Genomic DNA, 27,634 nt, shown 5'->3' with positions numbered 1-27,634 from the left:
GGAAATGCCCGAGCGATGACGGAAACCCGGAGGGAGGGGAGAGAAAGAGCGAGAGAAGGGGAAAGATAGCCGGGAGAGGCCGGCAGGCGTGAGGCGGGCCTGAAGCGGTTAGCGGGCGGCCTTCGTCCGGCGAGAGCTAGTCCGAGGGCCCGCACCGCCTTTCCGGCACCTCCCCGCGTCCTTCACCGACTCCCGCGGCGCGCGGCCGGGCGGGGAAGGGCGGGCGGGGGTCTCCTCCAGGCCTCGCGCTCGGAGCCGCCTGCTGGGTTTGGGCGGGGCGCGGGGACCGCGGCCGCCCTCCCCGGCTCGGTCCTCCCCCTGTGGGATCTGGCGACGGCGGCTGAGGGAGAGGGGAGCGGCGCCCGGGCCGGGGCCGGGGGCGGGTGGGGAGGGGGGAGGGCGGCGGCCGGGCCGGGGCTCGGGATCCGCATCGGGATCGGGCCGCCATGGACGACAAGGCGTTCACCAAGGAGCTGGACCAGTGGGTCGAGCAGCTGAACGAGTGTAAGCAGCTGAACGAGAACCAAGTGCGGACGCTGTGCGAGAAGGTGAGGGCGCCGCGGGGGCGAGTGCGGGAGCGCGGAACTGGGACGGGCCGCAGTTTTCCTGCCCGTCCCGGCCCGTCCGCCCCCTGGTCCCTGGCCCGGCGCGGCCCACCGGGGACCCGCGGGGCTGTGGGTCCGGCTCCGGCGTCCACCCGGGTGGCCGGCCCAGCCGTTCCGGCCCCGGGGCGTTGGGCTGCCCTCGCCCAGCCTCTCTGCCTCTGCGTGGGACACGCCCCACGCCCCCGGCCGGCGGCCCAAATCCCGGTCGTGGGAGGCTCGAGTGCGGGCGGGCGGGGAACCATAGCCCCCGGAGCCAAGCTGGAGGTTGGTCGGCGTCGCCTGCGCTCCGCTGGAGTTCCTGCCACTCTGGCATTTCCCGAGTGGAATAACTAGAGCAGCACCCGAAAAGGACCATTTTCAGACCAGTTTCTGAAAATGCACCTAAAATTAACCAGAATGTCGTGACTATTAATGAACTTGTTAATAAATGTAGAATTTTTGTCAGGTGAACGGGGCACCTCAGAAATCACTAACTCAAGCCGGGCGCGGTGGCTCACGCCTGTGGTCACAGCTACTCGGGAGGCCGAAGCGGGAGGATTGCTTGAGTCCAGGAGTTAGAGACCAGCCTGGAGCCCAGAAGTTAGAGACCAGTGAGGCCCCGTCTCTACAAAAAAGTTTTTTTAAAAATTAGGGCGTGACGGCGGGTGCCTGTAATCTCAACTATTCGGGAGGTTGAGGTGGGAGGATCGCTTGAGTCCAGGAGGTGGAGGCTGGCTGCAGTGAGCCGAGATCGCGTCACTGCATTCCAGCCTGGGCGACAGAGCGAGACCTTGTCTCAAAAAAAAAAAAAAAAAATCACTGACTCTTGAATGTGTCAAGCGTTTGTTTGTGGAGAGGTAGGCGTGATGGCCAACTGTGATTTTTAAAATAGAGGTTGACTTTGGTGGAAACAGATGGTGACTGGTCTTTGCGTTGAGTGGCTCTTGGAAGTAAAGCGTTGATTTTCAGAAACGAGAGCTGGTCTTAAGTTTGGGAACAGTGTTTGCTGGAAATAAGTGGGATGTGTGTTTTCATGCACGATAACACTTTGCAGAAAGTTATTTTTCTTTTTAATATATATAAAGTTTTTTTCTTTTCCAAAGAATAATAATACATGCAGGTGATCAGTTTCGTTCTTCGTGTGTGATCTTCACTTTCTGAATTCTGTATCCATTGTTTTCTTAACTCCTGGAATTATTTCGATCTCTCCATCTTTAAAGTCTAGAGTTTTCCAAATTCATCCTTTACAAGGTGGACTAAGTAATTTTCGTGTATTTTTATGTTAAAAATTCTCACTTGAAGTCCATGAAGAAGTAACGATGTTAAGATGTAATGTATACAATTTTCTTAACCGTAATGTTTGGAAGTCATAATGTCGCAGAAGTGGGTGAAGAAAAGATTTTGCTAGTCTAATTTTAGGGCACTCTTAAAATCATGAAATTTACGTCGGAAAGGAGCACTAATAGATGGTGTTAAGTTAAAATAGTATTTTTAACGGGTGTAATGTTGGCCGGGGCCTTTGTGTATTAAGTAAGTGTTAACACAGGAGGGTTTATTTTTGTGTATAGAAGTGCCAAGCAGGTGGCATTTTTCTCTTTCTGAAACAAACTGCTTACTTGTGGCTTCAGTCGACGTTCATTTTTATTGTGATAACCTGTAATTTCATGAGTCTTAAAATGTATGCTTTAAACATCTCTCTCAAGCTCTAATGCGAAGTGAAATGTACAGGTTTGAAATGAGCTGAGTCAGTTAACCTATGAGCATCAGAATACAGACTTGAAGTTACGGGCAAAGTGTTAGTTCAATCAGTTTTTTCCATTGACTCTTTTTGTTGTTTTATTTTTGTTTTGAGACAGAGTCTCACTCTGTAGCCCAGACTGGAGTGCAGTAGTGCCATCTTTGCTCACTGCAACCTCCACCTCCTGGGTTCAAGGGATCCTCCTGCCTCAGCTTCCCGAGTAACTGGGATTACAGGTACACGCCGCCATGCACTGCTAATTTTTGTATTTTTAGTAGAGATGGGGTTTCGCTATGTTGGCCAGGCTGGTCTAGAACTCCTGACCTCAAGTGATCCCTCAGCCTCCCAAAGTGCTGGGATTACAGGAACGAGCCTCGTGCACAGTCCCCATTGACTTTCTAATAATTTTAAGCTGAACTCCTAGAGAAGAATATTGTACCACTGCTGTACTTTGAAATAATCACACCGGAGTGTCAACTATCACTTGAGGAAGCTTTCTGTATTTGTCCAGAGAGATTATTTTTACTTCGGCTCCTAAATAAATCAGACTGACAGTTCCTAGGACTTCACAGGTATATTTAAGATTCTCTCTTGTATCTTACTAGCTTTTTTCTTTTTTTAAGACACGGTCTTGGTGTATCAGTCAGGCTGGAGTGCAATGGGGCAGTCACGGCTCACTGCAGCCTCGACCCCTGGGGCCCAAGGGACCCTCCCACTTCAGCCTCTCAAGTAGCTGGGACCACAGGCATGTGTTACCACACCGGGGTAATTTTTTTTTGTATGGGGTCTCACCATGTTGCCCATACTGGCCTTGAACTCCCAGGCTCAAGCGATCCTCCCGCCTTGGCCTCCCAAAGTGCAGGGATTGCAGGAGTGAGCCATCACTCCCAGCCCATTTTTTTTTCTTTGAATATTTGTACTCACCCACAAAACATGAATTTGTTAGTGAAATTCATTCATCTTTGTTCTCTACCCCCATTGATGGAGTTGCCAGTGGGTTGGAGAAGTGTGATAATACTCATATCTCTACTCTTTTGAGCCGTGCTTAGTTTTGCAGGCCTCTTCTGGCAGCTATGACCTAGTTTTGTGGTTTCTGTGTGCATGTGTGTATATATATATATATATACGTTTTCTGACCTTAGTTTCTAGTTCCGTTTTATATCCCTACCCCATCCTCCTTGTTGATACATAACAAGTGTAGCGTTCATCCTGTCTGAGTTCCAGTCCTGCTTCACAGCTTGCTAGCCGTCAGTCTTTCTGCACCTCTGATTCCTTATGACAGAGATGATATGTCCCAATCCTCCCGGGTTGGTTGTGAGTGCTAAGATACTATCCATTGGCCGGGCACAGTGGGTCACACCTGTAATCCCAGCATTTTAGGAGGCTGATGCAGATAGATCAACTTGAGGCCAGGAGTTCGACACCAGCCTGGCCAACATGGCAAAATCCTGCCTCTCCTAAAACAAACGAACAAAAATTAGCTGGGCGTAGTGTTGCACTCCCAGCTACTTGGGAGGTTGAGACACAAGAATCCCTAGGAGGCAGAGGTTGCAGTGAGCAGTGATCATACCACTGCACTCCAGTCTGGGTGACAGAGTGCAGTTTTCTCAAAAAAAAAAAAAAAAAAAATACTGTCCATGTAAAGTCCTAATGAGAAGTAAGCACTCAGTGAATGTTAAATAAAGGAAGGCTGAAAGTTTTAATCTTAAATGTCACCCCATTTTCTTTTGTAAGAAATGAAAAATAAATAGATGTGCCGATATGGCTTTTCTGTGGTAAATGTACTTCAAAGGAGATTTTTTTTATATAGTGGCTATAGAACCCTGAAAAGGAGTGTTCCCTGTTATGTGAACCACACAGTACTGGGATTAATAGCAGTTGTGTGAAGTACCTTTACTCCTGACTTGGTCTGCTTAATACTTGCCCTTCCTTTCCAGGGCAAGAGTAGCAGGCATGTAGAAAGAATATATAAGAAAAATAAAAGTCAAACCTAATTATATAAATTATCTTTATTTAATTCCTTGTGATTCCATTTTTGGGTTTTTTTTAAAATACCTTTTTTTTTTATTCTATTGGAAATACTATTCTATAGAAAGTTACATCATATGATGGTGGTTTTTCCTTAAATTTCTATTCTAATTCAGATTGCCTAAAAACTGAAGGAGTCGGCTGGGCATGGTGGCTCACCCCTGTAATCCTAGCACTTTGAGAGGCTGAGGTGGGTGGATTGCCTGAGCTCAGGAGTTTGAGAACAGCCTGGGCAACATGGTAAAACCTTATCTCTATTAAAATACAAAAAACTTAGCCAGGCATGGCAGCATATGCCTGTAGTCCCAGCTACTTGGGAGGCTGAGGCAGGAGAGTCACTTGAACCCGGGAGGTGGAAGTTGCAGTGAGCTGAGATCGCCACTGCACTCTAGCCTGGGCGACAGAGCGAGAGACTCCATCTCCAAAAAAAAAAAAAAAAAAAAAGACTGGAGTCCACTGAAATCAAGACCAGAGTAGTACTAGTAAAGGCCTATTCCGAGGTAGTAGCAAAAATAAAATCTGTCCTAGTGCCAGTGGGTGAATGACTACAAAAAATAAGAGTATGAATGATATGGTGTGTCTGGCTTCCAAGGTTAATTTCTGCCTGGTGAAAATTTGTTTGCATAAAATAGTAAGGCCTGTCTTCGGAGAAGACTAGCTTTTAACACTAACTTAAATTAGCAATCCAGCTTTTGAAGCTAATTGTGAATTTGATTCCTCTTGTGTGTGCAGAGAAATTGCTTCTGTGATTCATTCCTGCATCAGCAGTATGCAGTTATTTTAGAAGATTGTGTGCCTAGAGAGCCAGGCTGGCACTGCTCAGGACACTCTGTGACTAGAACTATATTTAACTGTTGTCTCAGAAAGAGTAAAAATTTTAAGCTCTTTGATCTGATAAATTTTATAACTGAAGAACCTTGGTGATGATTCTTTAGGTGGGAGGGGGAGGGGGGGAGTTCAGCCAGTTTGTGTGCTGGCAGATCTTTATTCTGGTGATTATAAAGTACCTATTGAGAAAAATGTTGAGGCTTGTGTAGAAGTATAAATATGTAGATTTTATATTGAACTGATGGCAGCGTTTCTGAGTCCTGGCATTAGCCTCGAAATAAGCAGAAATATCTTTAGGATATGACTTCATTTCTAATGTGAAATAGTATGCTTGTTCCTGATGCCCAAAACCATCTTAATGAAGATTAGATCCTGGTAGAAATGAGTGATTTTTGTGAATTGAGAAAAAATTTTTAGATTACTTTCTGTGACTGATTACAGCTTAAAAAATAAAAATAGTGGTCTTGACAGGCAAAATGCCTAACTGGTACTTCCATTTTTAATTTCCCTTGAGCAAAAATTAGTGCCAGCTTTGGTGGTCCATTGATAAAATCTGAAATGCAGTGATAAAATAGCTCCTTTCTTATTATAACGAAGAATGGCATGATTACAGTGAACTAGAGGGTCAAGACCCAATTCTAGTGACTGAACAAATCATTGTTTTCCTTGCTAAGCCAGCCTCTTAGTGGACCAGTAAAGAAATTAAAGCAAACTAGACTAGCATGAACTATTGCTAATGGCAGGAAAGTGGACTTTGTTACATTTCTCTACTTTATATATGACGTGTCAAATTGTATACCTAAATAGATAAAGTGAAGATATTTACAATGTAAAATTCCTTTTCATTGCCTACCTTTAATTGCTGTGTATGCCTTTTATTCTTATTTGAAGATATTGTAGAAATTTTTTCTTCACGGTCTTTTTTCTTCAGTACAAATGTTATAAAAGACTTGGTGAATGAAGCTCTTCCTTGGTAAAAGGAAACAAAAATGCCAGAAATTGAAGGTGGAATTAATGCTTAATTTATTTTCCTAGATTGTTTTCTGAATGTAGTTTTTTCTAGAAGAATGATATTAAAATTACAGACATAATCTGTTTGAGAAATCTGAGTCTGTGTTATAGAAATTTTTTATTGTTTTGAACTGATTTTCTTCAAGTAAATGTAATGAAATGTAAACCTAATCCAGATTGTTTAAAGAAACTTGTATGAAGACATCTTTTCTTCCTTAATGACCAAATGTGATCTAATAGTTCCTGTATGTTACTTTTCAACTCTAAATTTCATTAATAATCATATTAACGGCTAGGCGTGGTGGTCCACACCTGTAATCCCAGCACTTTGGGAGGCCAAGGCGGGCGGATCACGAGGTCAGGAGATCCAGACCATCCTGGCTAACATGGTGAAACCCCGTCTCCACTAAAAATACAAAAAAAAAAAAAAATTAGCCGGGCATGGTATGGTGGTGGGCGCCTGTAGTCCCAGCTACTCGGGAGGCTGAGGCGGGAGGATGGCGTGAACCCGGGAGGCCGAGCTTGCAGTGAGCCGAGATCGCGCCACTGCATTCCAGGCTGAGCAACAGAGGGAGACTCTGTCTCAAAAAAAAAAAAAGAAAAAAAAATCATATTAACCCTGGGAAGGAGTTCTGTGTATTACAGATTCCATTTCCTTTCTGGAGAATGGGAGAGCTCAAGTGCCCAAGCTTAGAACTGGTTTGCTGTTGTGTCCTTTGTAATTTAGAAATATTTATCATCATTCCTTGTAAATTGTTTTTTGACCCAGATACTTTTGCCATCAGATGAATTAAAACAATCCTGAGGTGCAACCTGAGATTCCTGACTTGCGTTATAATAGCATCATGTTACACCAAAAATGTGCAAAACTCCATTGGAGGTCTATTAAGTGAATATTTTATACAAAGACAATCGTTTTTATTTTGAGACTGGGATACAGTGGTGAATTTAAGTGTTCTCACCTATTCAATCTTAGAAAAAAGCTTATTTGAATTAACTTTTTAGCATAATTGGATTTTTGTTGACGTGTAAGATAAGATACAGTGTGTAGGCTGTAGTTTAATTCTGCTCAAAATCCCTTTTTTTTTGTTTGTTTTTTGAGGCGGAGTCTTTCTCCCTCTGTCGCCCAGGCTGGAGAGCAGTCTTGGTTCACTGCAAGCTCTGCCTCCCAGGTTCACGCCATTCTCCTGCCCCAGCCTCCTGTGTAGCTGGGAGTATGGGTGCCCGCCACCACGCCCGGCTAATTTTTTGTATTTTCAGTAGAGACGGGGTTTCACTGTGTGAGCCAGAATGGTCTTGATCTCCTGACCTCATGACCCACCCGCCTTGGCCTCCCCAAGTGCTGGGATTGCAGGCATGAGCCACCACGCCCGGCTCAAAATCCCATTTTATAGAGAGGGAAATAATTAAGTTTCATCTTCTTTAAAAGAGTTCCACAGGATATTTATGTCCTGGATGATGAGCACTCAATTGGTTCAGTATATTCTCGGCTTGATTAGCAAAAGAGACGCTTGTTCCTGTAGGCAGCGAAGAAGAAAGGAGAGGACTGGTTGACAGAATACTGCCACTGTGTGTTTATCCCATACATTCAACAGATTTTAGTTGAACCACTATGTACCAGACTGTTCAAAGTGCTAGAGATTCAGCTGTGAAGAGGGAACACAATTAACGAACACCAGACAGTGATTCTTGCTGGCAAGAAAAAGCAGAAGATGGGGACAGTGATGGGCTTGAATTCAAAACACTTTTTTTTTAATAGGGTGGTCGTAGAAAACCTTCCAAATTATTTATAATGTGGTTTACTTTTGTAATAAAAAAGGATTTTGCAAGAGTTAGAAGGCACAGTCCCTAACACTGTTCTCACCTCTGACACCATCTTCAAAAGTTTAGTCATGATGTACCTTCAGAACAGCAGACAAATAAAAAAATAAAGTTTAGTGACCTATAAATTACAAGGAACACTCCCCAGAACTGCCTCACTTCTGGCACCAATTACAAGTTCAGTGGGTTCCGCAAACCACTCTTAGGTTCAGTGATTCACAGGAATGACTCACAGAACTCACTTAAAGCTGTTATACTCATGATTACGGTTTATTACAGGGAATGTATACAATTTAAAGTAAGCCAAGGGAAAAGACTCATAAGGGCAGAGTACAAGAGGGGCTGACATCTGTAGTCTCCAGTCCTTCAGAGACCAAACATAATGGGGTCACCCAAAGCCCGCATCATAAGTCACATTGTTAACAGTCCGCAGGTCAGAGCCCCGCCGGCAGAGACATGCTCTTTACCAAGCAGGAAATTCCAGGGACAAAGGTCAGACCTCTCCTCGGATAAGGTTAATTCTTCACTACGCAGACTTATTCCATAGCAAATTCTAAGGGACGAGAACCTCAATAAAAATAAATGGCAATACCAAAATACATGAAGAAAACAAGGCTAGATTTATCAGGGTTGTGTGCAATGTGAGGAATTTTTTCCAGTTGAGTTGGCATATTCTTTTTTTGTTTTAATTTTATATTTTGTCAGCTGGGCATGGTGGCTCATGCCTGTAATCTCAGCACTTTAGGAGGCCAGGGCGGGCGGACCATGGGGTCAGAGGTTTGAGACCAGTCTGGCCAACATGGTGAAACCCCATCTCTACTAAAAATACAGAAATTAGCCGGGCATGGTGGCACGCGCCTGTAATCCCAGCTACTCAGGAGGCTGAGGCAGGAGAATCACTTGAACCCAGGAGGCAGAAGTTGCAGTGAGCCGAGATGGAGATCACGCCACTGCACTCCAACCTGGGTGACAACAAGACTCCGTCTCAAAAAAAAAAAAAAATTGTATTTTGTCTTTTCTTGGTTGTATAAATTCTTTGAAATTAAAAGTTAGCCATTTAAAAATGTTTATTATTTTCTACTTTGTGATACATGTGTGTAATTTTTACTGTGCAAGTTTTAGCATTTTTATATAGTCTGGTTGTCCATCTTTTCCGTAAACTTGAAGTGTACATAAAAATCACTTGGGAAAGAAATAAGAAATTCAGGTTCCTTGACTCCATTCCAGAGACTGGTTGACTATGTCTTGTGGCAGGTCCAGGAAGCTGCTTTTTTTTTTTTTTAAAGGCAGAATCTTCCTGTCGCCTAGGCTGGAGTACAGTAATGTGGTCATAGCTCACTGCAGCCTTGTACTCCTGGACTCAAGCTATCTTCACGCCTCAGTCTCCTGAGTGGCTGAGACTACAGGAATACACTACCACACCTGGCTTTTTTTTTTTTTTTTTTTTTTTTTGTAGAGACAGGGTCTCCTCATGTTGTCTAAGGTGATCTTGAACTCCTGGGCTCAAGTGATCCTCCTGCCTTTGCCTCCCAAAGTGCTGGGATTACAGGTGTGAGCCACTGCCGCCGGCCTCCTTTGTTCTTTCAGTGTCATGAAATACCTGTATTTGTCAAGAAGATTAAGACCGTGTCTTTAAAAAAAAAAAAAAAAAAGGCTAGTAAGATACAAGAGATAATCTTAAATATACCTATAAAGTCCTAGGAACTGTTAGTTAGGAGCCGAAGTAAAAGTAATCTTTCCTGACAAATACAGAAAGAGATTTTTGCTAGCGTCACTTCTTCTGGTATATCTTCATCCTCTCATCAAAACCATTTTCCTCATTTATGCAATAAGTTTGCATTTTCACTTCTTTATGTCACTAAGTTTCTGCATGTTGCTAAGTTCCTGGCTGCGTATTTGGAGTCTCTCCAACAACAGCATTGTCAGCATTCCCACAGTCGGTTCTTCTGTGTACTTTTGATTTGAATTTCATTTCCAGGGTTATGTCTTGTGTGTTTGGCTTCTTTCTTTTAGCATAATATTTCCAGGATACCTCCATATTGTAGCATGTATCTGGACTTTGTTCCTTTTTATTGCTGAATAAAATTCCACTGTGTGGATATAACACTGTAGTGGTTTTTATAATTACTACCATCTGGAATTTGTTTTGAAGTTTAAGAAGCCAGGTTTTTTCTGTTTGAAAAAGTAATATGGAATTTGTTTTTTGAAATTTCGAACATTGGCCAGTCACGGTGGCTCAGACCTGTAATCTCAGCGCTTTGGGAGGCTCAGGTGGGAGGACTGGTTGAGCCAGGAGTTTGAGGCTGCAGTGAGCCATGTTCATACCACTGCACTCCAGCCTGGGCAACAGAGTGAGACCCTGTCTCAAAAAAAGTTTTTTGCAAGCACCTCAGAAAGGTAGGAAGGAAAGCAAATGCACTCTACCCACTATCCCTATCCACTGCCCTCTCACCTCCCAGACAACCATTATGTTTCTGTATATAATCTCCTTGGCCATGTTCTTCATATGCAAAAAACATGTGGAGTGCAGAATGTTTGTGGTGTATTGGGAGCTGTCTTGTGGAATAAAATTGGCTTCTGGTAAAATTATTGTTTAGTTTGTGATCTCAGGAAAAGAAACTGAAAGGTATAAAGGCCTTAAGATTACACAATTAGATTAAAACTGTAAAGAGAACCCATGTTTTCTGGAAGACTTCAGTGCATATAATCTCATTCTAATTAATTACAGGCAAGGAGAAGAAAGTATGGGCTGTATTGTCCATAACTCTTGGGAATCCTACCAGGCTATAAGCAGAAAAGGCATTCGTAGAAGAATACGTGGTAGCCTAGAATCAAAAGAAAAGCTGGAGAACCAAGCATGAGCATTTTGCAGAAATTAAGGGAGGTTGGAGGTACAGTCAGAATCATACCTTAGAAATGTTTTAGAACACTGGAGAGAACACTTCTGTTGGAATAGAACTTGCCATTGTCCCTGCTGTTTAGAGTTGCTTCAAATTAAGAGTCTAGGCTAGGTACATGTATTTGGCATAAAGTAATCTGGGGCTAGAATAACTTTATGATTCCTACAGTGTGTATACAAACTATTGTGTGTGTTGAAAATCGCTACAGGTTGAGTATCCCTCAACTCAGTGTTAAAGTCTGTTGACAAAAATGCAGAGTAGCAGGAACATAAAATGAAACTCAAAATCCATGTTTTTAAATACTCTTCAGATTGTCAGAGAATTGTCTGTCCCTAAAATTGTGCTCTCCCACCAGTCTGAGCTGTCATCTGCTTACTGGACTCTACTTTAAACTTCATCCTCTTTGACTTTTGTGTGTGTGTGTGTGTGTGTGGCAGTTTCGCTCTGTCGCCCAGGCTGGAGTACAGTGGCGCAATCTTGGCTCACTGCAAGCTCCGCCTCCCGGGTTCATGCCATTCTCCTGCTTCAGCCTCCCAAGTAGCTGGGACTACAGGTGCCCGCCACCATGCCTGGCTAATTTTTTGTATTTTTAGTAGAGATGGGGTTTCACTATGTTAGCCATGATGGTCTCGATCTCCTGACCTTGTGATCTACCCACCTCGGCCTCCCAAAGTGCTGGGATTACAGGTGTGAGCCACTGCACCCAGCCGTGTTTGACTTTTATTGTGCTGTGTTGTTGCCTTTTTTTTCTTTTGTCTCACTCTCACCCAGGGTTAACTGCAAAGTGGTGTGACCATGGCTCACTAGAGCCTTGAACTCCCCAACTCTTCCCACCCCACCCCACCCTCCTAAGTAGCTGGGACTATAGGCACACACTATCATGCCTAACTATTTTTTAAAGGTTTTATAGAGACCAGAGGTCTCACTATGTTGCCCAGCCTGGTCTCAAACTCCCGGATTCAAGCTCTCCTCCCCCCTTGGCCTCCCAAAGTGCTGGGATTACAGGCATGAGCCACCGCGCCCGGCTGCCCTGTGTTTTAGCTATGCTAGCCATCCGGTTGTTTCTTCTTCTTGGTTTGCATTCTGTATTAGTCCCAGTGCTCATCTCTTACCTTTCTTGGTTTTCTATTTCTAATTTTGTTGTGGACCTGGAAACTCGGTAAATAGCTTGTTGGAATTTTGTAGATAACAATAGGCCCAGAATAAGGCCTGAGAGACTCTTTTGGTGGGTTAGTGGGGAGGTACATCATTTTTATGATGTCTGTTTTGTTACTTCAGAGGCTTTTAAATTTTTCTTCCTGATTCTGGGGTCTTTTGCTATTAGGCAGAGAGGCCAGATAGACGAGCCATTAGTGAACTTTGATTTAGTCAGAACATTTCATTTGCCAGTGTTTAAGCATAACTTCTGTACTTCAGGACCACCTAATGGTATGTTCTAACTTAATTCTATAAATATAGAATAATTGGAATAAAGAAATTAAAAGTTGGCCTATGAATTGGTATAATAAGAATGTTTGTTTACACAAGAATTTGATAATTTTGACTTTTTTGTTGACCTTTTTAAACTTGTGAATAATAAGATTATTCTTTTTAAAACACAGACTTTCTGCCTTGGAAATTTGCCTATTCTGGACTTTTCATTTAAATTGAATTATACATTATGTGATCATTTGTGACTGACTTCTTGCACTTACCATAATGTCTTCAAAGTTGTAGCATGTATCAGTACTTCATTTCTTCATGGTTGAATAACTATTCCATTATATGAATATATTACGTCCGTTCATCATTGGTTGATCAGTATCTGGTGGTTTCTACTTTTTGGCTGTTATTAATAATGCTGCCATGAGCATGTATAACTGGATTTCATTTCTCTTGAGTATATACCTAGGAGTGGAACTGCTGGATTATATGGTAATTTTAGGTTTAACTTTGGAGGAACTGCCATACAGTTTTCCGCAGCGGCTGCACCATTTTGCATTTCCACTAGCAGTGTATGAGGGTTCCAGTTTATCCACATGTTTGCAACACTAGTAACTGTTTTTTTTATTATAGCCTTTCTAGTGAAGTGTTATCTCATAGTTTGGTTTTCACATATGCTTTGATAAGGCACGTTTCAAGTGTTTTTTCCCCAAAATTTTCTTTTAATAGATAAGAAATGATACTTTTAACTTTGTAATTGTTGATTTCACTTTTCTAACAGGCAAAGGAAATTTTAACAAAAGAATCAAATGTGCAAGAGGTTCGTTGCCCTGTTACTGTCTGTGGAGATGTGCATGGTCAATTTCATGATCTTATGGAACTCTTTAGAATTGGTGGAAAATCACCAGATACAAACTACTTATTCATGGGTGACTATGTAGACAGAGGATATTATTCAGTGGAGACTGTGACTCTTCTTGTAGCATTAAAGGTATGATTATTGAAATTCTTTTTTTTTTTTCAAGATTTAAACTAGGCAAAAAGCAAGAATGACAGTATTGCATATCATCTGTTTAATGGTCTTTCAGTTTATAGCCCCTTAAAATAATAATTGGTTTTACATCTTTTTAAAGGAGAGGTGAAAAAGATAACTTCTATATATTCCTGGTAAATGTATCATTCTCTTGAATAGCTGAAGTCTTGGAATTATATTTGACTTTATCACTTATCCGTCATATTGACTCAATAAACAAGTCTTTTTAAATCCTTGCTTTGAAAAGTCTGTTGTTCCTATCTCTTTCTATTTTTACCACACAGTTTATCACTTCACAATTCGATGGTTGCAATAGCCTGGTAACTAATATTTCCGCCTCCAAGATCTGATCCCCCCCCAAATCCACCTGGCATATGCTGGCCAATGAAATCTCTTTTATTTAACAATTTTTTATTGTTACTTCCTGTTGATTGCCTGTTGCGTATAGAAACAAACTCAAACTCCTTGCCTGGCCTTTTATAGTCTAGTCTGAATTTTTGCCTGCTGGCGGTTGGTAGCATAAACTCTGGCTCAAATCAAAGTTTCTTCTTCTTCAGTGCTCTGGACTCTGTTTATTTCCGTATTCGATTTCCCCCACAAGGTTACTCTGTCCCTGATTTCTTACCTTTCTGTCAAGACTCAGAAAGCTCAGGTCTCACTTCCTTCATGTAACTCAGGTGAGCTCAGGTCTCACTTCTTTCATGTAACCTTCAACCATTTTAGCCTTATTCCTTCTACTCTAAATTACTATGAGGAAACTTATGCTCCCAGCCCTTATTTATGCTGCAAAAGTGGCTTACTACCTTGTATTACTTACTTTACATATTTCCTTACTGAGGTTAGTCCCTCAACAGCAGAAGCCATATATTACATAGTCATGGGTCACTTAACTACAGGCATACATTCTGAGAAATGTGCCATTAGGTGATTTTGTCATCTTTGGAACTTACACACACCTAGGTGGTATAGCCTGCTGCACATGAAGGCTATGTGGTATAGTCTCTTGCTCCAGCCAACATCGTACATGTAATCTGTTGTTAACAAAAACATTGCCCAGCACATGACTGTACTTATGTAGACCTGGCATCTGGCTTTATAGCACCAAACTTACGTTAGACACATAACGATGCTTAGTAAAGTATGTATGAATTGAAGTATATACTTGCAGCTTTTTGCTTAATTTGCAGAATCCAATGCTTTTTCATATTTCTTATCAGACACATTGCTAACTAAATAGTCGCTTATGTTTTTGTTTTGTAATAGAAAGGAAACTATTAATACATTTGAATTCTTGCCCAGTTTTGTCAAGGGCCTGTTTTTGTGTTATTATTGGCAAATCCAATCTTCCTGTGGGAAATAAAAATTGAAAAGGGAAGAAGTTAATCTGTAGAGTAGTTGGTCTCAGCTTCAAACCTATGATTTGCACTACTCACAGTAAGAAGTCATAGTGTTCTAGAAAGATTTAGGAAAGTAATAATAATTTGATGATGAAAAAGATAATAGAAACAAAGTATCAGATACAAGTTTATTATAGTAATGTAAGTATTAGTTAAAGGTTCTGATGAGGGTGGTCAAAACATGATGAAAAAGGATGATTATAATAAGCATGTCAAATGTTAACCAGTAATACCTGGTTATGAATAAGCAAGATTTTTATTTTGAAAATGAAATTAATATTTAATATGCTGGTGGCCAAAAGCGCCGTGTTTAACAATGGGTCGGAGACTAATGTACTTCACGTGACACTAGTAAAAATGGGATTTTACTATGGGTTTTACTCCTTTTCTTCCAGGTGCGTTATCCAGAACGCATTACAATATTGAGAGGAAATCACGAAAGCCGACAAATTACCCAAGTATATGGCTTTTATGATGAGTGTCTGCGAAAGTATGGGAATGCCAACGTTTGGAAATATTTTACAGATCTCTTTGATTATCTTCCACTTACAGCTTTAGTAGATGGACAGGTATGTATGTGTGTGCTCACATCTTGGGAGGAGAGGAGGTAAATGAAGGCAAAGATTGACTGTTGGTAAGCTAGGGTCTAGATTCATATGACCTGTGTTTCTGCATCTCCTTGGCCTTTTCCTCCTTCCCTTATACTTAACATTTCAAAGCAGGGAAGTGGATAAGTTTCACGTACATTTGGACCAGCAAATTTTCCTGTTCTCAGATATGTATGTAAATCTTTTGACCAAAGAATATGCTGTGCTTTTTAAGGTATCGATAAACATTATAAATAAATGCTTAAGACACTGATGTATAGTACTAGTAAAGCAAGATGTTATTTAAAACTATCTCTGCGTGTACACACAGTTTTTGCTGGTTACCATGAATAACTTTTCATTTCTATTTTCATGGTAATTCCAAATGTTATATTGTGTATTACACCTTCTTCCCTGAGAAGTGAATGCTTGGCTGGGCACAGTGGCTAATACTTTGGGATGCCAAGGCAAGAGGATCGCTTGAGTTCAGGGATTCAAGACCAGCCTGGGCAATGTAGTGAGACCCTGTCTCTACAAAAAAATTTAAAATTTAGCTAGGCATAGTGGCGCATGCGTGTGGTTCTAGCTACTCAGGAAGCTAGAGGTGAGAGGATCTCTTGAGCCCAGAAAGTTAAGGCTGCAGTGAGCCGTGATCACAGCACTATGCTCCAGCCTGGGCAGCAGCAAAACTCCATCTCAAAGAACAAAAAAAGAAAATAGAAACAAATGCTATTTCTGCAGTGCAGACAGATCATGAAACATTCAAAAGTATAAGAAGAAATTATGCAAATTTCCTATGGCAATTTCTAGAGATAATCACTGTAAGCATGAACTGATTTAAATTTAAATATAAAACAAAGGCCGGGCAAGGTGGCTCATACCTGTAATCCTAGCACTTTGGGAGGCCGAGGTGGGTAGATCACCTGAGGTCAGGAGTTCAAGACCATTCTGGCCAAATGGTGAAACCCAGCTCTACTAAAAATACAAAAATTAGCCAGGGATGGCAGTGCATGCCTGTAGTCCCAGCTACTTGAGAGGCTGAGGCAGGAGAATCACTTGAACTCCTGAGAGAGAGACAGAGGTGGCAGTGAACCGAGATCGTATCACGGCATTCCAGCTTGGGTGACAAAGTGAGACTCCATCTCAAAAAATAAAATAAATATAAAACATATATTAAAACTCCATAATTCTTAAATTATAAAAACCCAGAGTTGTCAAGAATGTGATGAATTCTCTCTTAGACTGCTTGTGGGAATATAATTTGGTTATAACTTTCTCTGTGTAATCCTGACAGTCTTTTTTTCTCAGCCGTGATTTTGGACACTGCCATGATTAATTTGAAAGGACAATACTTTGCCTGGACTTGTTAAAAGAAAATGTGAATTTAAAAGATGTTAAATTTTAATTAAAGTTGTTTTTAATTGTTTTGAAGCACATAGTCCTCAATAAAATTGCTGGACAGAATGATTTTTAAAAGACAGTCTATCAGTTTTAATGAAGTATCTGGTTTTTTAAATGGGTGTGTTAGTACAGCTTTTATATATTTTTTCCTTCCTCCTTCCTTCCTCTCTTTCTGAAAAGTTACTAGAAAAGAAGTAATAGTGGACAATACTGATCTAGAAGAAAAGAGGGAAGGCACATAAAACACTAGGAACGAAATAAGGCATAATTATAACTGTGCAGGAGCTTATGTATCACAAGAACAGGTGCAGCTTTAGCGCACTAAATTTAAAAAGTTGAATGAAGCTTACTATATTAAAATACCAAGTATTAAAATTGGCTTGCAGAAGTTCATCCAATATAAGTAAACTACCAATAGCAGCCAGGTATAAATAGTTTTATAGGCTAATTCTACCAAACCTTTAAGGAACATATAATTTCTGTGTTCTAGAACTTGGGAAAAGATGGAGAGTTCAAAGCCGACACCATAAGCCTAGTATAACCTCAATGCCAAACCAGACGTGGCATGCGCAGAAAAATAAACCAAAATCATTTGGAAAAAAAATTCCTGTATTTATGATTCAAAACTCAGTTATTTTATAAAATAATAATATTAAGTGGATAAAGAAATGCTGGTTATACTATCGGCTAAACATTAGAAATCTTCTCATCAGGCCAGGCGAGGTAGCTCACGCCTGTAATCCCAGCCCTTTGGGACGTCAGGGCGGATGGATCACCTGAGGTCGGGAGTTCAAGACCAGCCTGACCAACATGGAGAAACTCCATCTCTACTAAAAATACAAAGTTAGCCAGGCATGGTGGCACATGCCTGTAAACCCAGCTACTCGGGAGGGTCAGGCAGGAGAATCACTTGAACCCGGAAGGCAGAGGTTGCGGTGAGCCAAGATCACGCCATTTCACTGGGCAACAAGAGCAAAACTCTGTCTCAAAAAAAAAATCAAAATCAGAAAATGCTTGTTAAAACTTATTCTCTCTGATTCAGAGTACCTAGAGCATGGACTTGAAACTAGGTAGTTTACAAAAAACAAAACAGAAACATTTGTATTATTCCATTTTATTTTAGAAGTCCTGGCCATTGCACTAAGCAATAAAAAGAATTAAAAGGTGTAAACATTGAGAAGAAAAAAATATTTTTGTAGATGACTTGATCATGTACTTAGAAAATATGAAAGAACTGAAAATTTATTGTAGCCAGTAACAAGAATCAGAGTATTTGCTGTAAGAGAAACAAAAAATTGTGTATATCGGCAATAACCAACAGAAGCTGTAATGACAACTGGGTACAGTGGCATGCACCTGTAATCGCAGCTTCTCAGGAGGTTGAGGCGGGAGGATTGCTTGGGCCCAGAAGTTCATGGCTGCATTGCATAGTGATCATGCCTGTGAATAGCCACCGCACTCCATCCTCAGCAACACAGCAAGACTCCATCTCTACAGAAAGAAAAGAAAGGAGGGAAGGAGGAAGGGAGAAAAAAAAAAGAAATTTAATGGTAGGTCCCAAGGATGGGTATACCATTGGCCAGAGAAAAGGAAGGGAGGAAGGGTGGGAGGGAGGGGAAAAAAAAAATTTAATGGTGGGTCCCCAAGGATGGGGATACCATTGACCAGAGAAGGGGTAAAGAAGAAAAAAAGATGAACAAAATGTGTTTAAATGTTGGCATTATTTGGACTGACACTTTTAACCATTATTTACTCTTTGTTAACTGTTAGCAGTTAGTAAAACAAATACATTCTCTTCTGTTAATTCATAAACAGATATTCTGCCTCCATGGTGGCCTCTCTCCATCCATAGACACACTGGATCATATAAGAGCCCTGGATCGTTTACAGGAAGTTCCACATGAGGTAAACTTAGTTTAAAAAAGAAGAAGAAAGGAAAAGGAAATATAACCACATTTTGAGGACGATAAAGTATGACTGATAATAATTTGTAACATGTACTTATTTTTCTTGGCCAGGGCCCAATGTGTGATCTGTTATGGTCAGATCCAGATGATCGTGGTGGATGGGGTATTTCACCACGTGGTGCTGGCTACACATTTGGACAAGACATTTCTGAAACCTTTAACCACGCCAATGGTCTCACACTGGTTTCTCGTGCCCACCAGCTTGTAATGGAGGTATGTACTTTGCTTACAGAATGATCTTTATTTCAGATTAGCATATACTTCTGTAATAAGGCATTTTGACTTAACTAAGAAATATTCCTCACCATTTATTACCTAGGTGAAAAGAGGAAAAACTTGCTGGTTTTAGCAAGTAGGGAAAGCACTAGTAGACCGGAGCAGAATTATAACTCATTTTTGAAATTGAGACTTAGAAAAAAGTTACAAACATAGTACCCCAGAATTCCCTGTATGAGTCATTCAAATTCCTGACTGTAAATATTTTACTATATTTGCTTTATCATTTTGTGTCTCCCTTCCTCTTCACCCCCCACACTTTCTTCCGAACCATTTGAATATCTATTGCAGACAAATACTCCTTTACTACCAACTTTCTATGTGTATTTTGTAAAATTAAGGACACACTGTCACATAACCACCATATAGTTACCACAGTTGGGAAATTTGTGTTCATACAGTACTATTATTTAATATGAACACTTTATTCAAATTTTGCTAATTATCTCACTAATGTCTTTTATAGCAAAATTTAATTTTGTGCATACTGTATGTGCATAATCTAATCCAAAGATTAGGTTGTGTTCATTCTATTTTGATGTGGAAATCCTCTGATTTTCTTTGTTTTCCACATTCTTGACATTTTGGAAGAGTAGGAGCATTTTATCTTACAGAAATATCCCTCAGTTGGGGTTTGGTGTTTTCCTTGCAGTTAGGGAGTCACTGTATGCATTTTTGGCAGTCATGCCATAGAAAGATGGTGTGTCCTCCTCCGTGCATTTTATCAAGTGGTCCTAAAATCTGCTTGTCTCAATGCTGGTGTTGGCAACTTTAATCACTTAGTTAAGATGATGTCTGCCAGATTTCTCCACTATAATGTTAACTGTTTTACAACTACTAAGGGAATATAAACAACATAGTCCCTCCAGACCAGTAGGGAGTGGCTTCAAGACGTTAGAAAAAACTTCACCAGCCCAGTAGAGACGAGGGAGCATGATTAAAAAAACACAAATTTATGTAGTAAAAATAAATTTAATATCAGTGATTATAAGAAACAGACTAAAATTTTAGCCTGAGACTCTTAGATTGGATAAATAATCAAAATGTAGCTGTTATTTGGGATGTACCTAAAACATAAATGACTGGCTGGACAGAGTGGCTCATGCCTGTAATCCCAGCACTTTGGGAGGCTGAGGTGGGAGGATCTCTTGAGTCCTAGAGTTTCAGACCACCTTGGGCAACATCGTGAGACCTCATCTCTATAAAAAAAAAAAAAAAAAAAAAAAGTCAAAAAATTAGCTGGGCATGGTGGCATATGTCTATTGTCCCAGCTACTCGGGAGGCTGAGGTGAGAGGATCACTTGAGGCCAAGAGGTTGAGGCTGCAGCGAGCTATGATCGTACCACTGCACTCCAGCCTGGGCAAAAGAGTGAGACCTTCTCTCAAAAAAAAGAGGGAAAAAAAAAAAAAAAGACACTGCAAACTAGAGGTAAGAGTTGGGAAATGGTATATTGGTATATCAAGTAATCAAAATATTAAAAATATAGCTAATAGGCTGGTGCGGTGGCTCGTGCCTGTATTCCCAGAACTTTGGGAGGCTGAGGCAGGCAGATTGCTGGAGCTCAGGAGTTCAAGACCAGCCTGGGCAACATAGTGAGATCCCGTCTCTACTAAAATACAAAAAATTAGACTGGTGTGGTGGTGTGTACCCGTTGTCCCTGCTACTCATGGGGCTGAGGCAGGAGAATTGCTTGAACCCAGGAGGCGGAGGTTGCAGTGAGCCTAGATCACGCTACTGCACTCCAGCCCGAGCAACACAGGTTGTGTGTGTGTGTGTATACATGTACATATATACACACACACACACAACACTAATTAGCAAGTATATGTATACACACACTATAATACTAATTATAGCCAATAATATGAATGAGATAGGCTCTAATAAAAGGTGTTGTTAGAAATAAAAAGGTTATTGATGAAATCTGTCCCAGTTCTCTAAGAAGAAAGTATTCTAAATTTGTATTTACGTAGTAATAGCTTCAAAATATATAAAGAATAATTGGCATAATTCATGAGGGAAAATTGAGAGATTTATTATGATTGTGGGAGAAATTCAGTACACATCCTTGCCAAGATTTCAAGCATAGATAAGGCAAAACAACAATTAGCGAGCTGCATTTAACAGAATCCCAGGCCAGGCGCGGTGGCTCAAGCCTGTAATCCCAACACTTTGGGAGGCCGAGACGGGCGGATCACAAGGTCAGGAGATCGAGACCATCCTGGCTAACACGGTAAAACCCCGTCTCTACTAAAAAATACAAAAAACTAGCCAGGCGAGGTGGTGGGCTCCTGTAGTCCCAGCTACTCGGGAGGCTGAGGCGGGAGAATGGCGTAAACCCGGGAGGTGGAGCTTGCAGTGAGCTCAGATCCGGCCACTGCACTCCAGCCTGGGCGACAGAGCGAGACTCCGTCTCAAAAAATAAAAAATAAAACAGAATCCTAGGCCCACGAATTGCACAGGGTTCTGTACAGGTACACAAACTATTAAAGATGGAGACCTTATAAAGTAATATAGACGACTACATTTCCACAGAGTGCCTGTAGTTTTTGAGTTTAGTTTTTTTTAAATGTATCTGTGTCAAAATCATAATATTATAATGAAATATTGAATTTGTTTTTATCCTGCAGGGATACAATTGGTGTCATGATCGGAATGTGGTTACTATTTTCAGTGCACCCAATTACTGTTACCGGTGTGGGAACCAGGCTGCTATCATGGAATTAGATGACACTTTAAAATATTCCTTGTGAGTAACTGTACATTTTAATTGTATATACTTACTTTCAGAAGGAAAATTTTAAATGTTAAAAATAGAAGTAGAAGATTTGTGTTTCTGAAATGGTGGGATGAGGAGTATAGCAAAGCGCCTCCCCAGCAAAAACAGCCATTAGCTGGAGAACATTACTTTTAAAAAATAATTTTTCAAAGCTTTTGGAAATTATCCTAAGGGCATACAGCCGATGGAGAAACAGTTAATTCAAGAAAACCTACTAAATCTCGTAATAATAGCCGTTGTCTGTGGCATTTGAGCTATGACTTGCTCCCTCCAACTCCTTCCAGATCCCTCTCACAGAAACGACTACAGGCACTGTAGTCTGGGTTGGTACAGTCAGGAGGCTAAGGGATTCCCCCTCTTTACCAGCTCCCAGGGTTGGGACTGTGGTTTCACTCACAGAGATCAGATGCCAGCATATCTCACCTCTCCTAGTCTGGAGTTACAGAAGCTCTACTCTTGGTGGACGCAGTCAAGCAGGCTGAGGCCCCCTTGGCTGTCCCAGCTCCTGGGGCAGAAGCTCTGCTCCAAGCATGCATGGCGGATGAGAATGCTGGGTTTCCCAATGCTGTTACCCCAGCACCTGCTTATAAACCAGGTGGTATCACTGAGCCCGCACTGGCACGGAAGTTCTGCTCAGGAGGAAAGGCAGGTCACAGAAATTCCTCAGTTCTGCCTCAGTGGACTTACCTTACTTAGGTGATGGAGAATTCCAAATCTGAGTGCTTTGTGGAAAACAGTGGATGTCATGATGGAGACCAATTAAGAGGGCTGTAATAGCTCCCATGATACTAGGAGCAGCGTTCAAAAGAGCAGAGCAACAGATTGTTCAACAAGTAGCACCAGGGAAAAAGCCAAGAAGAGCCCTTCTGGGATCACAGTCAGCCCTATGGGACAAGAACGCTGTGCACATGCACTAGCCATACCCACTCAGGAGCAGTCAGAGTAGGATGTGGGGTATTCAGATAATATTTTCAGGCCACACATAGATTGTACTGAGTTGAATAGTGTCCCCGCCCGCCCCCCCAAATATTCATGTCCACCCAGAACCTCAAAATGTGATGTTATTTGGAAATAGGATCTTTGCAGATACAATTATTAAAGATGAAATTGGATTGGATTAGGTTGGGCCTAAATCCAATTCAAACGGGATTTTAGTGAGAGGAAAAGAAACACACACACACGAGAGAATGCCGTGTGAAGCCAGAGATTCGAGTGATTCATCTACCAGCCAAGGATTGCCAGAGCCATCAGAAGCTAGGGAGAGGCTAGGAAGGATTTTTTCTAGAGTCTTCAGAGAGAGTGTGGTCCTGCCAGCACCTTGGTTTCAGACGTGTAGCCTCCAGAACTCTGAGAGGATGAATCCCTGTTATATAAGCTGTACAGTTTGGTAATTTGTTACGGCAGCCCCAGGAAACGGATAAGTAGATTGATCAACAAATGGTGTAACCGTCACTGGTATATGAGGCTTAAACACAACCTCTAATCATTGTCTGAATATTCAATTACTCTGACCCAGGAGCACCTCCTAGGAAGTCAGGCTTTAAAATAAAATCACACTCATCCCTGACAGTCTGGCAGAATATGTGCATGCCCTCTCTGGACTGAGTGGAGAATGAAGATCCAACTATTAGTCCCTGACTGAATGGGAAGCTAGAATGTAAACTTCTTCAGCTTTGATAGCAATCTGCAAGTCACATAACATTTCTGGTGGTCATTAGGGTGGGCTTTAAGATCTTAACTGGCCAAGGGGGCTTAAGTCCAATCTTTGATCAGTAAGTGGCTTATGCCTACCCAGAGACAGCCTCTCAGTAGCCAGGCTGTGAAAGATTAAAAGAAGTAAAAACAGACAGGCACGGTGACTCATGCCTTTATCCAGCACTTTGGGAGGCCAAGGTGGGCAGATCACCTGAGCTCGGGAGTTCGAGACCAGCCTGACCAACATGGAGAAACCCAGTCTCTACTAAAAATTAGCTGGGCATGGTGGCGCATGCCTGTAATCCCAGCTACTTGGGAGGCTGAGGCAGGAGAATCGCTTGAACCTGGGAGGGGGTGCTTGGAAGTTGCGGTGAGCTGAGATCAAGCCAATGCCCCCCCGCCCGGGCAAAAAAAAGAAAACCCCCGCCCAAAAAAAAAAAAAAAAAAGTAAAAACATCTTAGCAGGGCCACAGGGGCTGCACACTATGGGGGAAGAAGACTTTACAGTTAGTTCAGCTAAGTCACTAAACAAAAATAATAAACCACCAAAAACACAAGATCAGTCCCCAAGGACATGAATTCCAGAGTTACTGCAATATATTATGTATGATGTCCAATTTTTCAACCACAGATTATAAGACATGGAAAGAACAAGAGAGTGTGACCTCTACGCAAGAAAAAACTAAGCAACAGAAACTGTTTCTCTTGGATAGAACAACTAGGCAGGAGATGAAGGCAGTAGAAGACTTGAGCAACACTGTAAACTGACTGTATACCTAATGTCTGTAAAACAACACCCAACAAAAGTAGAATACATTCCTCTCAAGTAAACATGAAACATAGTCATATGCTAGACTATAAAACATGCCTCAGGCAATTTAAGAAGATTGGATTCTTAAAAAGTATATTCTCTAAACACAAGGAAATGAAATTAGACATCATTAACATGGCTCGATGCTGTGGCTTACGCAAGTAATCCCAACACTTTGGGAGGCCAAAGTAGGAGGATCACTTGAGGCCAGCCTGGGCAACATAGGGAGACCCCGTCTCTACAAAAAAATTTAAAAATTAGCCAGGTGTGGTGCCAAGCACCTGTAGTCTCAGCTGTGTGGGAGGCTGAGGTGGCGGATCACTTGAGCCCAGTTGATCAAGGCTGCAGTGAGCTGTGATCACAGCACTGCACTACAGCCTGGGCAACAGAGCAAGACCCCTGTCTCAGAAAGGAAAAAAAAAGAAGGTTTAAAATCAGTAACCTGGGTTTATACTTGAGGACCTAGAAAAAGCAGAGTAAACTAAACCTGATGTAAGCTTATGAAACGAGGTTTAGAGTGGAAATAAATAGTAGAAAATCATTAGAGAACAAATCAACAAAACCCAAAGTTGATTCTTTGAAAAGCCTTAACTAGACTGGCAAGAAAAAAAATAGTAAAGACTCAAATTACAAAATAACTAGAGACCTTACTTAAATAAAAAGGATTATAAGGGAATAGAATAAATAACTATATGCCAGCAAATTCAGTTACTTCGATAAAATGGACAGATTCCTAGAAAGAAACTACTGAAACTGACTCAAAGAGTATGAAATCTCAATGACCTTTCAAATGTGAAAATATTGAGCCAGCATGGTGACTCACACCTGTAAATCCCAGCTGTGGGAGGCCAAGCTGAGAGGATTGCTTGAGACTAGGAGTTTGAGAACAGCCTGGACAACATAGCAGGACTTTGTCCCTATTTAATTTAAAATAATATAAATAAATAAATGAAAAAATTAAAACTCCCCACAAATAAAAGGCCAGGCCCAATTGGCTTCACTGATGAAGTCCGCTGAATGTTTAAAAAAGGAATTGGCCAAGTGCGATGGCTCTAACCAGTAATCTCAGCACTTTGGGAAGCCAAGGCAGGCAGATTGAGCCCAGGATTCAAGATCAGCCTGGGTAACTGGTAAAACCCTGTATCTACAAAGAATACAACAATTAACCTGGTGTGGTGGCTCAGCCTATAGTCTCAGCTACTCAGGAAGCTGAGGTGGGAGGATCACCTGAGCCCAGGGAGGCTGAGGCTGCAGTGAGCCATGATCACACCGCTGCACTCCAGCTTGGGCAACAGAGTGAGACCCTGTCTCAAAAATAAAAAGGAGTTAATGCCAATCCTTCACAAACACTTCCAAAAAACAGAAGAGGAGGACTACTCCATTCATTCTGTCATACCTGCATTATTATCCTTGATACCAAAAGTAGACAAAGGCAAAAAAACACAGACCAGCATTGTTACGAATACAGATATAAAATTTTTCAACATACATACCAGCAACCTGGATCTAGCAATATATGAAAAGATTATACATCATGGAACAAGTGGGATTTATCCCAGGAATGCTAGGTTGGTTCAAAACATGAAAATCAATATGATAAACCATATTAATATTAAGGGCTTAAAAACCTGATCATTTCCATCGGGCGCGGTGGCTCAAGCCTGTAATCCCAGCACTTTGGGAGGCGGAGACGGGCGGATCACGAGGTCAGAAGATCGAGACCATCCTGGCTAACACGGTGAAACCCCGTCTCTACTAAAAAATACAAAAAAAAACTAGCTGGGCGAGGTGGCGGGCGCCTGTAGTCCCAGCTACTCGGGAGGCTGAGGCGGGAGAATGGCGTAACCCCAGGAGGCGGAGCTTGCAGTGAGCTGAGATTGCGCCACTGCACTCCAGCCTGGGCGACAGAGCGAGACTCCGTCTCAAAAAACAAAAAAACCTGATCATCTCAATAGAGGCACAAAAATAATTGGAAAAACCCACCAGCCTTTCATAGCAGAAACACTCAAGAAAATAGTGATGTTAGGCTGGGTGCGGAGGCTCATGCCTGTAATCCCAGCACTTTGGGAGGCCGAGGCAGGTGGATCATGAGATCAGAAGATCGAGACCATCCTGGCTAACACAGTGAAACCCCGTCTCTACTAAAAAAAATACAAAAACAAAATTAGCCGGGCACGGTAGCGGCCACCTGTAGTCCCGGCTACTCAGGAGGCTGAGGCAGGAGAATGGTGTGAACCAGGGAGGCGGAGCTTGCAGTGAACCGAGATCGTGCCACTGCACTCCAGCCTGGGCCACAGAGTAAGACTCCGTCTCAAAAAAAAAAAAAAAATGATATTATTATTAAATAATATTAAACAATTGTTTAAACTTAATATTACTTAATCTTTAATTGTTTAAGCTTTTAAATAATAATATTTAGAAGTTGTTATGCCAGGCACCAAACCAGACATTCTGTCTTCTTAAATTTTCACCATAGCCCTATGAAGCAGTTAGTTGGGATGGGAGCATCTGCAGTGATTTGCCCTTGGCCATTCCAGCCATAAGTGATGTGGTCATGGTGGGAAAGCAGGACTGCTCTTTCTACTACAGTGTCTTGTTCTTTATTCATTTGTTTGCTTTGCAAAGTCAAATCCTTTATTTGCTTCCTTTTTTGCCATTTACAGCCTTCAGTTTGACCCAGCGCCTCGTCGTGGCGAGCCTCATGTTACACGGCGCACCCCAGACTACTTCCTATAAATTTCTCCTGGGAAACCTGCCTTTGTATGTGGAAGTATACCTGGCTTTTTAAAATATATGTATTTAAAAACAAAAAGCAACAGTAATCTATGTGTTTCTGTAACAAATTGGGATCTGTCTTGGCATTAAACCACATCATGGACCAAATGTGCCATACTAATGATGAGCATTTAGCACAATTTGAGACTGAAATTTAGTACACTATGTTCTAGATAGGTCAGTCTAACAGTTTGCCTGCTGTATTTATAGTAACCATTTTCCTCTGGACTGTTCAAGCAAAAAAGGTAACTAACTGCTTCATCTCCTTTTGCGCTTACTTGGAAATTTTAGTTATAGTGTTTAACTGGCATGGATTAATAGAGTTGGAGTTTTATTTTTAAGAAAAATTCACAAGCTAACATCCGCTAATCCATTACCGTTTATTTTATTGAAATGTATAATTAACTTAACTGAAGAAAAGGTTCTTGGGAGTATGTTGTCATAACATTTAAGAGATTTCCTTTCATTTAAACTAAATTACTGTTTTATGTTGATCTGCATATTTCTGTATATTTGTCATGGCAGTGCTTGCATCCTATTTGGTGTACTCAGCAAATAAACTTTTCATTTTAAACAAAAA

The 27,634-nt window shown here is 41.4% G+C and overlaps 1 protein-coding gene across 1 annotated transcript; it reads left to right on the top strand.

The window, feature by feature from the left end:
- On the top strand, nucleotides 1–27,634 carry PPP2CB (protein phosphatase 2 catalytic subunit beta). The gene is made up of 7 exons (XM_023214610.3): nucleotides 1–548; nucleotides 13,114–13,323; nucleotides 15,158–15,331; nucleotides 18,566–18,655; nucleotides 18,769–18,930; nucleotides 21,625–21,743; nucleotides 26,943–27,634. The coding sequence occupies exons 1-7, from the start codon at nucleotides 447–449 to the stop codon at nucleotides 27,013–27,015; spliced, it is 930 nt and encodes a 309-aa protein (XP_023070378.2). The 5' UTR covers nucleotides 1–446; the 3' UTR covers nucleotides 27,016–27,634.

This window comes from Piliocolobus tephrosceles, chromosome 7 (genome assembly GCF_002776525.5).
Source record: "Piliocolobus tephrosceles isolate RC106 chromosome 7, ASM277652v3, whole genome shotgun sequence".
In the NCBI taxonomy this organism is placed as follows: domain Eukaryota; kingdom Metazoa; phylum Chordata; class Mammalia; order Primates; family Cercopithecidae; genus Piliocolobus; species Piliocolobus tephrosceles.
The sequence above is the reverse complement of the archived record's forward strand: the minus strand, read 5'-3'. Positions and strand labels throughout refer to the sequence as shown.